Source organism: Sus scrofa, chromosome 12 (genome assembly GCF_054392235.1).
Source record: "Sus scrofa isolate SSC_HxYL_T2T_F1_AM1 chromosome 12, Sscrofa_HxYL_maternal_Yorkshire_Landrace_v2.0, whole genome shotgun sequence".
Classification (NCBI taxonomy): domain Eukaryota; kingdom Metazoa; phylum Chordata; class Mammalia; order Artiodactyla; family Suidae; genus Sus; species Sus scrofa.
This window is the reverse complement of record NC_139394.1, coordinates 45,313,479-45,330,145: the sequence shown is the minus strand read 5'-3', so window position 1 is coordinate 45,330,145 and position 16,667 is coordinate 45,313,479. Positions and strand designations below refer to the sequence as shown.

At 45.8% G+C, this 16,667-nt stretch overlaps 1 protein-coding gene across 3 annotated transcripts in view; it reads right to left on the bottom strand.

Annotated features, from left to right (window-relative positions):
- The window catches only part of LOC100627824 (acid-sensing ion channel 2), a 391,320-nt gene that overhangs the window by 333,180 nt on the left and 41,473 nt on the right, over nucleotides 1-16,667 (bottom strand). The window contains exon 3 of one of the 3 annotated variants that reach the window (XM_021067441.2): nucleotides 2,693-4,442. The exons of the other annotated variants lie outside the window; for them this stretch is intronic. Coding sequence (XP_020923100.1) covers nucleotides 4,413-4,442 — 30 coding nt within the window. The 3' untranslated portion in view covers nucleotides 2,693-4,412. Of the gene's footprint in view, nucleotides 1-2,692; nucleotides 4,443-16,667 lie in introns of those variants that run through there. 3 annotated transcript variants of the gene reach the window in all.

Sequence of the window (16,667 nt, the reverse complement as noted above, 5' to 3'; positions counted from 1 at the left end):
CCTGTGAAATATTATGCTATCTATGAATCCAAAAAAAATTTTTTTTTGTCTTTTGTCTTTTTAGGGCTACACCATCAGTATATGGAAGTTCCCAGGCTAGGTGTTGAACTGGAGCTGCAGCTGCCTGTCCACACCACAGCTCACAGAAATGCCAGATCCCTAACCCACTGAGCAAGACCAGGGCTCAAACCTGAATCCTCATGGATACTAGTCAGGTTCTTAGCCGGCTGAGCCACAATGGAATTCCAGTGAATCCAAAAAAACTTTATTTTTTTTTTTTTTTTGGTCTTTTTGCCTTTTCTAGGGCCACTTCCCATGGCATATGGAGCTTCCCAGGCTAGGGGTCGAATCAGAGCTGTAGCCGCCGGCCCACGCCAAAGCCACAGCAACTCGGGATCTGAGCCGAGTCTGCGATCTACACCATAGCTCACGGCAACGCCAGATCCTTAGCCCACTGAGGGAGGCCAGGGATCGAACCCACAACCTCATGGTTCCTAGTCAGATTCGTTAACCACTGAGCCATGACGGGAACTCCCAAATTTTTTAAATTCACAGAAATTATATACACTTTTGTTTACAAATAGAAATAAGTAAATACAAGTAGTATAAAATTCTTCCTTTTGAATCTTTACACATTTTATTTGTCTTGCCTCATTGAACGAGCTTTCATATGATATCTAATGGAAGATTCAGCCTTCTTGCCTCTTTTCTGACCTTTGGGGGAAAGCACTGAGTGCTTCACCATTAAGTATTAACCGTAGGTATTTGGTAGATGCCCTTTACCAGACTGAGTGTTCTGATTTGCTAGATGATCTCATCTAGTTTGCTGACAATTTTTGTTTTGAATGAGTGTTGGAACTTGTTAAATGCTTTTTTCCCTATTTATTAAGATGATCATATGGTTTTTCTCCTTTAACCTATTTATTTGGTAGGTTACACTGATTAATGTTTGAATGTTGCATCAAACTTGGATTTCTGGGATAAACGTCAACGGATCATGATATAGTGTGTGCTTTTTATATATTTCTAAAGTTTTATTAATATTTTGTTAAGGATTTTTGCAACTGTGCTAGAGAGAATGTTTTCTTGTAATGTCTTTGTCATGATTCGATGGCAAGTTTTAACTCATAAAATGGGTTAAGGCATGTTTCTTCTTCCTCTATTTTCTGGAAGGGTTTGTGTAAGATGATACTCTTTCTCTCTTAAATATTTGATAAAAGTCACCTGTGAAACCGCTGAGGTCTACAGTTTGTTGGAAGATTTTAATTTAAAATACAATCTTTCATAGATACAGAGCTATTCAGAATTCTAGTATCCTCTTGTATTAGTTTTGATTTTTTGATCAATTGAGTTTTTCCAAAAATTTGTCCATTTCATCTGAATGGTAGCATTTGTTGTCATGAGGTTTTTCATAATATCTCCTTCTTATCCTTTTAAAGTCTATAGGATATACAGTGACAGTCACTCAATTCCTGTTATGATATTATTGGTAATTTTTTTTTTAGTCTTGTACAGTTTATCAAATTTATTAATCTTTATCTTTGACTTTGTCAACATGTGTGATTTTTTATGATTTTTAAAAATTTTTTCTTTGATTTCTGCTCTTATCTGTATTATTTCCTTCCATCTGCTTTAGGTTAATTTGCTTGTTTTTCTTTCTGGCCTCCTATGGTAGAAGTTTCAATCTTAATTGTACATTTCTCTTCATAATATAAACATTCAAAGCTACCATTTGGCCCTTTAAATATTGGTTTAGCTGCACCTTTCACATATTTGTGTGGACATTTATCAATAATTATTATACAATAACAAGAGTTATAAAAAATAAAACAGTACAAACACCCAAATATCCTTTATAAAGATTCACCTTTGCTAATATTTCTCCCCATTTCCTCTGCATGTATGTGTGTGTGTATAATTATTTTCTGAAACATTTGAGTAACTTATATACATCTTAGACCTTTACTCCTAAATACTTAAGTGTGTATTTCCAGGAGGAGGAATACTTTCTTATATAATCACTGCAATTATCGAATTCATAATTTACATTTATGCTCTACTTTTAACCATTTATATTTCAATTGTGTCAGCTTATCTATAAAGGTCCTTGATAGCATCTTTCTCTCTTCCACTACGAAATCTTATCTGGTTGTCAAGTTGCTCCAGTCTTAGATAATCTGGAATGTTTCCACAGCCTTTCTTTGTCTTTTAGGACAATAATTTTTTTTTTTTCTATTTTGGGGCTGCACCCACGGCACATGGAAGTTCCCAGGCTAGGGGTTGAATTGGAGCTACAGCTGCCAGCCCACAGCCACAGCAACGTGGGATCCAAGCCACATCTGTGGCCTTACACCACAGCTCACAGCAACGCCAGATCCTTAACCCGCTGAGCAAGGCCAGGGATTGAACTCACATCCTCATGGATCCTAGTCAGGTTCGTTAACTGCTGAGCCACGAAAGGAACTCCTAGGACAAAACTATTTTTGGAGAAGATAGCCCTTTTATCTTTGTGTAGAAAGTTATCCATTTGGGTTGTGTTTTATTTCTTCCTGATTAGATTAAGGCCACACACTCTCTTAGGATATCACATCTGGAAAAAACACAATGTCCATCTGTTCCTTATTGGTGCTGCTAATTTTGATCATTCAGTCCAGGCACTGCCAGCTTTTTCAGTATATACGTATTTTTCTCCTTTTCAACTAATAATCAGTATATGGAAGACACTTACTCATGTCGATATCTTGCTCTCAGCAAATGCCCTCCTAGATCTAGTGACCGCTGATGACTCTTCTCTGACTCATCTTTACCATGATGATTGCAAAACAATGATTCCCAAGCTCCAGCAGCAGCCCTCAGCGTTGTAATGTAAACAAGGACCTCCTTCCCCTATATGCATGTATGTATGTATTGATACGCCTAATCTATGTATTGAACTGATTTATCCATCATCTATGTATTATGCATATGTATTCATGTACACCTATTTTTGCAAGGTTTATCACTCACTACCATTTGTGAAAGTTTTGCTGCTCAAATTGTCTCAAATGTGGTCAATGGGAGCTCCTCAAAGCTGGCTCCAGTTCATTCAGTTTCTCTTCTGGGTCCTATACCATTGTAGAAATATCCCCAAATTATTTTTGCCTTCTGCTGTTTATCACCATTGGGCTGTTTATACTTTTGCATGTGTATAAACAATGCCATCATACGAATTCCTATGCACGTCTCCTATGCACATGTAAGTTCCAGGACAGAGCTAAGTGTCAAACTTCCGGTTCTTAGGGTATGAGAATCACCTTTCTTGACCATGTAACTGTTCATTTACATGACCACAAAATAAGTAGCTTTGCCAATTTACATTTTCATCCACAATGAATAAAAGTTCTTATGGATTAACATCCTTCCCGACACTTGGTAATGTTACACACACACACACACCCCATATCTGTCATTTAACAGGTTTTAAATGGAATCTCATTGCTCTATAAACCTGCATCTTTTCTTGTGTGCACGAGCCACTAAGTCTTCCTCTTTGGGACCCAAGATGTTTAAATACTTTTATTCTTTATTCTCATTTTTTAAGTTGAGAAATGAAAACTCAGATGCATTAAGAGGCATATCCTAGATCACAGAACTGCCATGGATTAGACAGGAATCCAGATGTTCCAACATTAAAAAAAAAAAAAAATTCCATCTATCTATCTATCTTATATATATCCTGATATTATATAGATTTAAGACTAAGAGGATGTGTCAGCTTATGGTGTGTATGATGGGTGAGATAGTATTTTTTTTAATTTACATGTTGGCTTATGTCTTCGAAGCCATCCTAGGAGAACTATAACATCCAAAGTAAATCACCCCAATGTACCCTTAGGCCCCAGTCTTTTTCAGTCTTTGGCCCGAGTAAAATCAAATTAAAATGAATGAAAATCAAGAACAACCCTGAAGAGATATCCTTAGGAGACAGTCCCCTAAGAGGACTTATCTTTCCATGTGCGTTTATCGCCTAAACGAATGAACATAGTATCAAATCAGCCTCAGCAACCTCTTCTCCCTCGCCCCCCAGCATCCTGTCTAAGACATCGCCCAGAACACGGCAGGATCCAGAGCACGAGTCCAATTCATAGCCAGGAACATCTCCAGGAAAGCAGCATTCTCCAGCTGCCCTAGGAAACAACAGCTCTTCCCAGCCCATGGCTTCAGCAGCTCGGCTTGCCCGCTACTCCCCTGCCTGCTCGCCCGGCCTCACTGCCTGAGGACCACTCATTAGCCTGGGATTAGCAGCTGTGTCAGCAGCAGGGCGGGCAAAGCCCTGTGCCCTGGGCTGTCGCTGCAGAGAACTGCCTGGGGAGGGAAAGCTCAGCTGTCCGAGTGCCAGGCATATGTCAAATCCAATTTGGGAGAGGATCTTGCTAAGCTTCCTTATCTGATGACAAGCCCTCCTTTAAAAAAAAAAAAAAAAAATCATCAGTTAAGAAGGTTTTGTGCAATGCCTATCAGGCCCCCGTGCTCAGGACAGATAATGTTTCCTGTCAAGAATACATTCTTCCTATCCCTTCAGTCACTTTGTTCAAGAGGATTTGATTAGTCATGAAGGACTTACATATATGCCTTGCTGGTCACGAATCAGGCTTTGCCCTTCAGAAACTTTAGGACTCATTACTCTGAGTACAGAGTTCGGTATCTTCCCAAGTAAAGAGCACAGAGCTGATTTTTAGTGCTGACTCGTTAGTCTTGCAAAACCATGGGCACCCAAAATAATAAAACCAATTGCTTGTGAGCTTGCGGTGAAACGGTACTTTCCTACATGCAGGTGGCAGCATAAATTCTTCTAACTCTGTTGAACAGGAATTCTGCAGTAGGGAGGTTCCCAAACTCACAAAAGCATATGTACTCTGACCTTCTACCCATGGAGTTTTCCAAAGAGGAGAGTGGGGCTAAAATGACATATGATTACTTATCTGCCATGAGTCGGGGCAATGTTTATAGTCATTGTGCTGCTAATTCCACGCATACCCTTATTCCCGTTTTATAGACGAGGAACGCAGAACAAGGGCTCATGACTTATCTGATGCCACAGCACTATCAGGAGGGAGAAACTGCATTCAGACCCAGGCTGCCTGAGTCCAATCCCCTGTTTCTTCCTCTACAAAATACTGTGCTTGGAGAGGCGGTCGACGCAGGAATGTCTTTGCTGCAGCATTACTCATAAAAGCAAAATGTGAGCAAAGGCAAAATGGCTCATAACAGGAGGATGTTTTAGTAAATGATGGGAAATTAACTGAATGGATTATTTTGCTTGTTTATAAATGTTAATTTTAAAGATTATTTAGCAGCATCGGGAAAAGCATATCATGCAATATGAAGACAAGAGAACAGAACACAAAAGTATTCCTATGTAATGATTATAACACCATTAAAATGCATATCCATATGGAAACACTGCTCCTGGGAACTAGAAAAAATAAAAGACTTTCTTAAAGATATTAGTAACTAAATGTAATTTCTCAAAATAACCATTATTGTTATGAAGTTGCCTTTCAAGACAGGCACTCGTTTGGGTGGGAAGAATAATGTATTCAGAATGGAAAAGACCAGAATTTGAATACCAGCTCTTCCATAGTCTAAATTTGTGAAACTGAGCAACTTCTGAATAAACTCGGAGCCTCGGGTTTTTTTCATTGTTAAAATGGTGCTATAACTTTAACCTCACAAGGTCAGAGTGTAAAGTAGATCAATTAAAACACACTGGGCACACACGCAGCCCAGCCTGCTATCTCCATTAACAAAAATATTATCCGTGATAAATTCGATAACAAAAAATAAAAATAAATTAAAATGATGGTCTTTTTTTTTTTTTTTTGTCTTTTCTAGGGCCGCTTCCTGTGGTATATGGAGGTTCCCAGGCTAAGGGTCGAATTGGACCTGTAGCCACTGGCCTACACCACAGCCCACGGCAACGCTGGGTCCTTAACCCACTGAGCAAGGCCAGGGATCGAACCTGCAACCTCATGGTTCCTAGTTGGATTTGTTAACCACTGAGCCACAATGGAACTCCAAAATGATGGTCCTTTTTAAGCTTCCACCCCTCCCCCAAACTTTCTTGTAAGTTTTCTTTCTTTCTCTCTCTCTTTTTTTTTTTTTTTTTTTTTTTTAATCTTTTTAGGGCCACACCCGCAGCATATGGAGGGTCCCAGGCTAGGGGTCAAATGGGAGCTATAGCTCCAGCCTACACCACAGCCACAGCAATGCAGGATCTAAGCAATGTCTGCGACCTACCCCACAGCTCACGGCAACACTGGATCCTTAACCACTGAGCGAGGCCAGGGATCGAACCTGCATCTCGCGGATGCTAGTCAGATGCATTTCCTCTGAGCCACAACGGGAACTCCTCCTGTAAGTTTTCTGATGCAAGACACCCCCTGAACAAGAAGTGATCTTTCAGCCCACACGTGCATGCGTGCTCATAGGGCGGCCAAGAGAGCGGAGTAAATAGAGGAATTTACTCCTGGTCAGTGTCATTGTCAGCTCAAACCAGCCACAGATCCGATGCTTCCGCAACACTGAATGCATTATATATTAACTCGTGGACTCGGCAGTGAAGCCTGCGTGTGAAAATGACCCTGCCCTGGTCCTCTGGGTATTTACAAGACAAGACCTTGTAACAGGCTGAGAAGCAATGCTCCCTGAAGCCTCCTAAAAGCAATGTCCTCAGTCTATGAGACACCATAAGCTCTTGTCTGTGGGGATGCTGGGGGAAGACACCCCCAGCTTCAATGCTGCTGAAAGAACACGAGACATTCGACAGGACAAGACTTCATCATGTTTCTACGCAGTGTTACGGCTGGGCAACCGTGCTCTCTAAACGTGAGGTTGCGTTCTAGCCTGTCTCTATGTCCCACATCAGCTGCAGGGTCGAGGGACTGGGGAAGGGGAAAGTGTGGGAGGCATCGGAAAGAAACAAACTTCCTAAACAAGCCAGATAGCTTTCTGACCATCAGTGGTACCCAGACTCACAGCATCTTGGCAGTGCAACCTTCACCTGGGCTCTGAGCAACAGGCCCTAAGTGCCCAGTGGTTGGTGACCCCTTGGCTCGAGTGAGCAATCTGTTCCCCTGACCCCAGGACAGGCACACCTGCTTCTGGCCATGGTGAGGGGTGCAAGAGTGGTGGGGTGAACCCAGAACAGTATCGTCAAACATTCACTAAGCATCCATCCCATAAGAGCACAATAAGCTCGCCACCTGGACGCTCGCCACCTGCCGGTAAGATGTCATTCCGTATCATTTAAAAAGATGAGGAGGAGTTCCCGTCGTGGCGCAGTGGTTAACGAATCTGACTAGGAACCATGAGGTTGCGGGTTCGGTCCCTGCCCTTGCTCAGTGGGTTAAGGATCCGGCATTGCCGTGAGTTGTGGTGTAGGTCGCAGATGCAGCTTGGATCTGGCGTGGCTGTGGCTGTGGCATAGGCCCGTGGCTACAGCCCCAATTCAACCCCTAGCCTGGGAACCTCCATATGCCATGGGAGCAGCCCTAGAAAAGACAAAAAAAAAAAAAAAATGAGGAGACTGAGGCTCCAGACTTTCCTTCGTCATCTATTTGTTGAGCACTGACTACGGGCAAGGAACTAGGACCCCGGAGGAGACACTGAAAGATAGTCTAAAAGTGGAATTTCTCATTCGGCTGTGATGCTTGTTCGTGGGGCTCCTCAGAACACACTGTTCCCTTGGGCAGATGCTCTCAGATCAAGAAGAAATTGGCAGTGCAGCTGTCCAAGCTGTCTGCTCCTTCTTGCCTGCACCAAGTTGAATGAAACAAACCTGGTGCCAGGTTTGGGAACAGTGCTTTAAATGGCTGCACTCAGAACAGCCCTTGGCTCTCAGCAAAAGGAGGCCCACCGGGCATTCGCCACTTGGGAAGAGAGTATGTTCTGTTTGCTCTAAATTCAGCCAGCGAGAGGCTTGCCGCTGCACTGGGGCTGTGCCTTCCTCCCAAGGAGTAGGAAGAGCATGGGGTTTGGAGTCAGGAGACACACACACATACACGGATTGAACCTGACATTGACACCTGCACTGGGGCTGTGCTTTCCTCCCAAGGAGTAGGAAGAGCATGGGTTTGGAGTCAGGACACACACACACGGGTTGAACCTGACATTGACACCTGCACTGGGGCTGTGCCTTCCTCCCAAGGAGTAGGAAGAGCATGGGGTTTGGAGTCAGGACACACACACACACACACAGATTGAACCTGACATTGACACCTGGTTGCTGTGTATTTTAGGCAATTCTCCCAAGTTCTTAGATTCTCATGCAGGAAAGGTTTTGGGTGGGGGGCTAAAAGTGAGTGAGGTGTTTAGTGTAGAATACAAGTAGCCCAGTGCCTGGCACATAAGCAGTGTTCTTTTTCCCAGAATAGTGTTTCTGCGTTGAGGACAGTGAGGCTCATTGGAGTAAAAACAAAAACAAAAAGCAAACAGGAAACCGGCATCCTCAGAAGTGGGTGACATGTTCCACCTAGAATCCAAAGAGGGGTGGTACAAGGCCAGTCAACACCATTCCCCAGAGCGCATGGGGAAACACAGGGAATGGCTGAGAGCCATGAACCGAAGTAAGAGGACAGGGTTTAAGAAGCAGGACAGCTACCATATGCTTTCGCTTATATCTGGAATCTAATATGCGGCACCCACGAACCTTCCCACAGAAAAGAAACTCATGGACATGGAGGGTTGCCGAAGAGGCGGGGGAGGGAGTGGGATGGACTGGGAGGCTGGGATAAGTACATGCAAACGATTGCATTTGGAGTGGATACGCAGTGAGATCCTGCTGTACAGCCCAAGGAACTGTTTCTAATCCCTTGTGATGGAGCGTGAGAGCGTGAGAAAAAGAATATATGTATGTGTGTGTGTGACTGGGTCACTTTTCTGTAGAAATTGACAAAACACTGTGCATCAACTCTAATGGAAAAAGATAAAAATCTTGGGGGGAAAAAAAAGAAGAAGAAGGACAGCAAGTGAAGACGGCAAAACCCAACAGTTATCAGGACGATCTGAATAATTCTGTCCAACTCTGAAGTGATAGCTCAGGGCTGTGTCTGATAAACGCATCGTAGCCCTGTGATTATCGCCTTGTAGAATCAGGCACCTAAGAGACTTCAAGGAGCCACTTAGGACAGAGAGCGTGTCCCCGCACAGGCTCATTCCAGAGGCCAGTCCCCTTGTGGGTCAGCACATTCATTTGCGCCAAATCTATTCCACTTTCATGGCAGCTCTCTTCGCCTTCAGTTCTCTTGGGGCACCAGCGTGGCCACCCCAGTACACGCCCTGGCTATGCTGCTCGTGGACAGCAGTCATGTGCTGCACTGGCCAATCCATCAACAATTACAGCACACAGTGTCTCCCACATGGGGTATTTTGAATGGTTCAAAAGAGACGACCCCTCTTCTCTTGAGCATACTGAATTGCAATACACTGGAATGCATCTTGGCCAATTATCCATTTGGTACTGAAAGCCACTTCACAGGGCCCATGATGGGCAACCATGCAACCCCTGCTTGGGCTCTTGCTGTGACTGGAAGCTTCCTGCTACCCAAAGAAGCCCTTTCATACAAGGCTCTAGGGCGGAGGCTAGAGAACAGCAGATTCCTGAGACATGTGGAATATACAAAGGCCATTCATTGACGGCTCAAATTGTTTTTCACTAATGGATTAATCCACCAGTTAGAAATCTTTCTCTCCTTAACTTTGACGGGATCTCACTTGGAGCAACTCCGATGTGTGCACGTCTCTCCAGGCTGAATGTTTCTGATTCCTTTAAATAGTCCGCACACGGCTTTGTTCTCAGAACTGCCCTACCTATGCTATCTCGGTTTCTCTCATCTGGACAGTGTTCCCTGCAGAACGTGACATCCAGAATTTAACAGTTGTAAATACCGTATTTCAGAGTCATCGGGACAATACTCTTTCTTCAAGGATCTGTGTTTATGTTACTATCACTCAAGTAGTGCACACAGGTAAATGCATGAAAATATGTTGCTTGTAGGGAGTTCCCGTCATGGTGCAGTGGTTAACGAATCCGACTAGGAACCATGAGGTTGCAGGTTCAATCCCTGCCCTTGCTCAGTGGGTTAACGATCCGGCATTGACTTGAGCTGTGGTGTAGTTTGCAGACACGGCTCAGATCCCATGTTGCTGTGGCTGTGGCATAGGCCGGCAGCTACAGCTCTGATTCGACCCCTAGCCTGGGAACCTCCACATGCCGCAGGAGCGGCCCAAGAAATGGCAAAAAGACACACACAAAAAAATATGTTGCATGCACACAGAACAATTTTGCAAGAGACAATGGGGAGAAAGCTGAAGGGATTCATCCCACGTGGATTTTGAAGACCAGAACTAGAGACACGAACCCAAGAAGGGCTGGACATCCCGCAAGTCGGAAGTGGAGCGACATGAGGTCGGTGCCAGACCACTTGGCACAAGGGAGTGTTGAGCGAACAGATGACTCTTGGCAAAGTCACAGCATAAGCTGTTTGACTTGGAGGCCCTGAGCCCCTTCCTGCCACGTGATCCAGCACATGAAGTAGAAAGCCAATTCTAGAGTCACAGTAACCCGGCTTTGAATCCTTGTTCTCCCAGGCTGTGTGTCATCAGACAAATGGCTTTCCCTCTCTGAGCCTCTGTTTTCTGATCTGCATAATGGGAACAACACTGTCTCCCTGCTCGGGTGGCTATGATGATTAAGGAAGGCCCCGAGGAGCCCTAGCTCAGAGCTGGGAGCTTACCAGGGCTCAGGGTGGGCTTTGCGCTCTCTGACATGAGGCTTCTCTATCCTCTTTAGAGATACGCCTGTTTTGAGCAAAGGCCTTGCATCAGCGATTTACATGCCAGTGTGGGCCAGTAAGGCAGGATGAGTGCTCCCATGGGAGAGTTTGTCTGCTAAGGTGTTTAAGGCATCTTACGCTCCAGTTGGGGGGTGGCTGTGATGCTGGTGGTGACATTTTATTTTATTTCTTAGCAAGCAGCTTTCATGAAGGCTCTGAAATAGCTCTGCCCCCTCCCCCTCTCCCTCCACCACCTGCTTTCGGTGGGACTTAAAAGACGTCACCCACAAGCCCATGATCACTGTTATGCGTCTCACCTGCAAGGCGGTATTTTCCCCGGAGTGATTTGGTGGGGGACACGGACCCCTCGGCAGCAACCAGCGTTCTTCATTTACTAAGCCAATTTCAGGAAACGCTATTCTAATACCTTTTGCAGTGTGTGCGTGTGTGTCTGTCTGTGTCTCTCTCTCTCTCTCTCAATTGAATACAATGTGACCCATCAATCTATCAGGCTTTTTCATCCATTTATTCAACAACCCTGTACTTAAGATATGTTATAGCCAAGGCACTAAACTAGAGGTGGTAGAGAAAAAAAATAAATGAGGTCCTGTGAATAAGGACCCCCACGTCCTTCTCTGGTGGAAGAGAGATGCCAGCAGACATATTCTGGAAGAGCCCAGTCTATGTTAGCCAAACACCTAAGTAAGAGAAGTCAGAGCACAGGGGAGGGAGTGAGGAGCATTTCCCAGGAGTCAAGGAATCCAGAGGGCTCCCAGAGGAAGTGGCACATGGTTGGGGCTTTGAGGGATGAATAGGAGTTTTCCCAGTGTTGCAATAGAAGAAAAACTTTTGACATAGAACAGCCTGTGAAAGACAGAGTTGTGGTAGGGCACATCATTTTCGGGGAACAGGAGTACCTGAAACTTGGGGGGAGGGGCGTGGAGTGGCAAAGAGGAGACCCAAGGAATTTAGATCCACTTTGGGAAGAACCCTAATCAAAAAGCTTTAGCTAAAGATGAGTGACTGCAATCATCTCTACAGAAGATGTTCAAGTCCTGTGCTCTGACAGTGGAAAGGCTGGATTCCAGAGATGAGGGTTAGAATTTGCAGGACTGGTGATGGATTGCGTGGGGGAGGGGCCCTCAAAAGAGGGAGGCATTAAGGATGACTCTGAGGTTTCTGGTTTTGGAGATCAGATCGAACTGGATAACGTCATCATTAACCAAGATTGAGAACACAGGGGGAGGAGCAGACTCCGGGGCAGGTTAGATAAACAACAGCAAGGGGCACGTCTCCCATCGGCTTCAAGGCCATTACTCTGCCTGGGCCTTGGAAGGAAAGACAGCTCCGCAGTGCCCTTGAATGACACCCTCCAACACAACGTCTTAGCCGGGACCTGGGAGGGTTCCCATCAGGCTTCGGGACCCTTCCTTTGGCTGCAGGCTGGGGCCTCCCTGAGTTAAGCTGAGCAAGTGTTATGGTGAGAAAGAGTATACGCTCCCACAACCAGGCAGTCCTGGGTTCGAATCCCCACCACCACCACAAACAGTTTATTTAATCTCTTTTAACCCTCAGTTCCTATCTATAAGATGGGAATACTAATAGCATCCACTTCATAAGGGACCAAGGAATTAAATGAGCTAATGAATATAAAGAGGTTCAGGATAGGGTCAGGGACACAGTAAAAACTCATAGAGGAATGCTTTTATTGTTAGCAGTATACTTTTCTCTTTTTCCTTTTTAAAATTATTATTATTATTATTATTATTATTATTTAGTATGGTGAAGTCTTCAGCAGACAAGGACCCATTTCCTACAGCTTCCTACACCTCGGCTTCTTTCAGAAGATTCCATCAAGGCTGATGCAATGCAGTCATAAAGCACTCCTGCCCTTTAGACCTACAGACCAGGTTCCTGGCAGCTGGCAGCAGGATGCGCATCTGGCCATGTTCCTGGATGTGGGAAGGGTTTGTGATGACTGCTCATGGGTCCCAGGCCAGATCCTCTGTCCCGGAGAGGATGCTGGTCAGCATCGGGAAACAGAGCAGACCTGTCTGACCCGGAGGCTGAGGCCCCCTGGGCACCGTGCTCCAGCCATCTGAGCTGCTTCCTTCTCTGAATGCTGCGTCTTCTCAGCAGGTCCTTTGTGAGACGGCGAGACTGTGTGGCTCCAATCCAGGGAGTGGGCACTCCAAGGCTCTGCCGTCCAAGCCCCAAATTCGAGGGCAGCCGAAAGTGACCTTGAGCATGGACAGGCATCAGTGCTGCCCTGGCCGGGTCCACTGTGCTGACAGCCAGGTGACCTTCTATGGGCCTGACCTTCTGCCTTCGTAGGCAGAAAATTGTTCTTGCCCATTGCATGGCTTTCATTGGGGGACAAAGGAGCTGTGGCAGGAGAGATGTTTTGCTTGGAATCAGAAAAGGTTTCAGCCTATAAGCTGCCCCCGTCTGCATCCCTCACCTTGGCCCCCACATCAACCCTGCAGAAATCCTTCTGGGCTAGTTTTACTAAGGAAGCGCGTTTGAATCAGGATGTTTGAAGGCAGAGAGAAAAGGAGCAAAGCAGACACAGCAGAAGGAGGGGCTTTGGAGTCGCAGAACATGGGTTCGAGTCCCAGCTCTGCCTTTCACTAACGGCGCGAGCTTAACATGCTACCCAATCCTCCGGAGCCTCTGTTTTCTCATCTGAAAATGGGAGTAACCAGAGCCTCTTCTACATAACGTTATTGTGAGTATCGAGTAAGATAATGAACATAAAAACACTGCTTTGTTAGCCTGATTTTTTTATACCAAAATATAGGCAGTTCGACTTTTATACTTAAATGTCTTACATCCCCAGGGTAAGACTTAGCTAATCTCGTTATCCTTTCTCCTGTGTGCCTACAAGGGCAGCTGCCCTGACCTCATCTCCACATGCCCAGATATGACCCATTCTTCAAAGCCCAGCTCTGGGACCAGTAACTCTTTGAATTCCCCTCTTACACACACACACACACACACTTCTGGGAAAGATCACTTCCACTTTCTGTGAATTTTCACAGCAATTTATTACCCTCCTGGTGGTCAATATTTTTTACCTTTTACCTATTGTTTGTGGACCATAAGTTCCTGTCCGGACACAAATCCCATCATGACAAGAAGCTCCTTGAGGACGGGATTTGTGGCAGCTGAAGTCCCCCAGGGTACCTGGCATAAAGTGAGCACTAAGAACTATATCTAATGAGGGAGTTCCCGTCGTGGCGCAGTGGTTGACGAATCCGACTAGGAACCATGAGGTTGCGGGTTCGGTCCCTGCCCTTGCTCAGTGGGTTAACGATCCGGCGTTGCCGTGAGCTGTGGTGTAGGTTGCAGATGCGGCTCGGATCCCGCGTTGCTGTGGCTCTGGCGTAGGCTGGTGGCTGCAGCTCCAATTCGACCCCTAGCCTGGGAACCTCCATATGCTGCAGGAGCAGCCCTAGAAAAGGCAAAAAGACCAAAAAAAAAAAAAAAAAAAAAAAAAAAGAACTATATCTAATGAACGGGGAAAGTGATGCCTCCTGCCTTCACTGCCATGACCCATCAGCCTTCCACCTGTCTGTCTTTCTTCTCTAGATCCACCTAGAACAGAAGAACGTGCTTTTGCCCCACATGATTTCCTGAGCTCTCCTGCCCCTAGAGCAATTATTGTTTTTGTCATAAGGTTTCTTAGGGCCCTCTCAGATGATAATTGGAGAAATGGATAATGAAGTTACAAGAACATGCAGTACCCATCCACCTACAAGAATGTGAGATACTCAACTGCCTACAATATTGTATGGTACCCACCCGCCTACAGGAAATATGAGGTACCCAACTTCATGCAACGTGATACCCAACCACCTACAGTAATACATGGTACCCGGCTATCTACAGGAGTATGTGGCCCCCAACTACCTCCAAGAATATGTGATACCCAGGAGTTCCCGTCACAGCTCAGTGGAAATGAGTCTAACTAGTATCCATGAGGATGCAGGTTCGATCCCTGGCCTCGCTCGGGGGGTTAAGGATCCAGCATTGCCACGAGCTGTGGTGTAGGTCACAGACAGACGCGGCTCGGATCTGGCGTTGCTGTGGCTGTGGCATAGGCCAGCAGCTATAGCTCCAATTTGACCCCTAGCCTGGGAAACTCCATAGCCCTAAAAAAAAAGAAAAAGAAAAGAAAAAAATATATATGTGATACCAAACAACCTAGAGGATTATGTGAGGAGTTCCCAGTGGGTTAAGAACCTGACTAGTATCCATGAAGATGTGGGTTCAATCCCTGGACTCGCTCAGTGGGTTAAGGATCTGCATGGCCACAAGCTGCAGCATAGGTCATAGACGTTGCTTGGATCCTGTGTGGCTGTGGTGTAGGCTGGCAGCTGCAGCTCCAATTTGACCCCTAGCCTGGGAACTTCCATATGGCTGCAGATGCAGCCCTAAATTAAAACTATGTATATATGGGATACCCAACTGCCCACAAGAATATACAGTATCCAACTACCGGCAAAAATAGGTAGAATCCAACCACCTATAGGAATGTGCAATCCCCAGCTTCCACTGGTGTCCCAGGAGAGCTATTAACTCAACATCCAAAACTGAACTCCTCGGTCTTCCTTCCTCTACCTCCTATCTGCCACCTGCTCCTCCTCATTTTTCAGCTCGGTAGGAATCTGACACAGAACTGTGTGTGTATACATTTTTCACTTCGATGAGATTTTGGACTTAGAGTTAATGCTGGACTGCTTAAGACTTTGGGGGGGGGGTGTTGGGGGAGGGCAAATGTCCTTCTCGTGAAAGGACGTGAATGTGGGGGGACAGAAGGTGCACTGTTATGAGCGGAACTGCATCTCCCCCCAGATATGTTCACGTTCTAACCCCAATGCCTCAGCTGTGACTTTATTTGAAAATAGGGCCATGGCAGATGTTGAAGTGAAGACCAAGGTCATCCTGGAGCAGAGTGGGACCCTAGTCCGATACGGCTGATGTCCTTAAAAGAACAGGAGATATACACAGGGAGAAGACGGCCATGTGACAATGGAGGCAGAGACTGTGTTGATGCTCCCACAAGCCAAGGCATGCCGAGGATTTCTGGCAAACTCCAGAAGCTAGCAGAGACAAGGAAGGGTTCTGGAGTTCCCGTCATGGCGCAGTGGTTAACTAATCCAACTAGGAACCATGAGGTTGCGGGTTCGGTCCCTGCCCTTGCTCAGTGGGTTAAGGATCCGGCGTTGCCGTGAGCTGTGGTGCAGGTCACAGATGCGGCTCGGATCCCGAGTTACTATGGCTCTTGTGTAGGCTGGTGGCTACAGCTTTGATTAGACCCCTAGTCTGGGAACCTCCATATGCTGCAGGAGCGGCCCTAGAAAAGGCAAAAAGACCAAAAAAAAAAAAGGGGGGGTTCTTCCCCACAGATTACAGAGGACACATGGCCCCTCCAACCCTTTGATTTTGGACTTCTAGCCTCTAGAACTCAGACAATGAATTTCCGTTGTTTTAGGGCTGCTCCCATGGCATACGGAAGTTTCCAGGCTAGGGGTCAAATTGGAGCTGTAGGCACTGGCCTACACCAGAGCCACAGAGACACCAGATCTGAGCTGTGTCTGAAACCTACACTGAAGCTCATGGCAATGCCAGATCCTTAACCCACTGAGCGAGGGCCGGGGGGAATCAAACCCACATCCTCATGGATACTAGTCAGGTCCTTAACCCACTGAGCCACAGCGGGAACTCCCAGTTTCTGTTGTTTTAAGCCACCCAGTACACAGTACTTTGTGAAGGCACCCCCAGGAAACTAATACACCCACTGTCCTGCCAGCCACTGCAGGGTGACTTGGCTTCCGCTCTCACGACAGC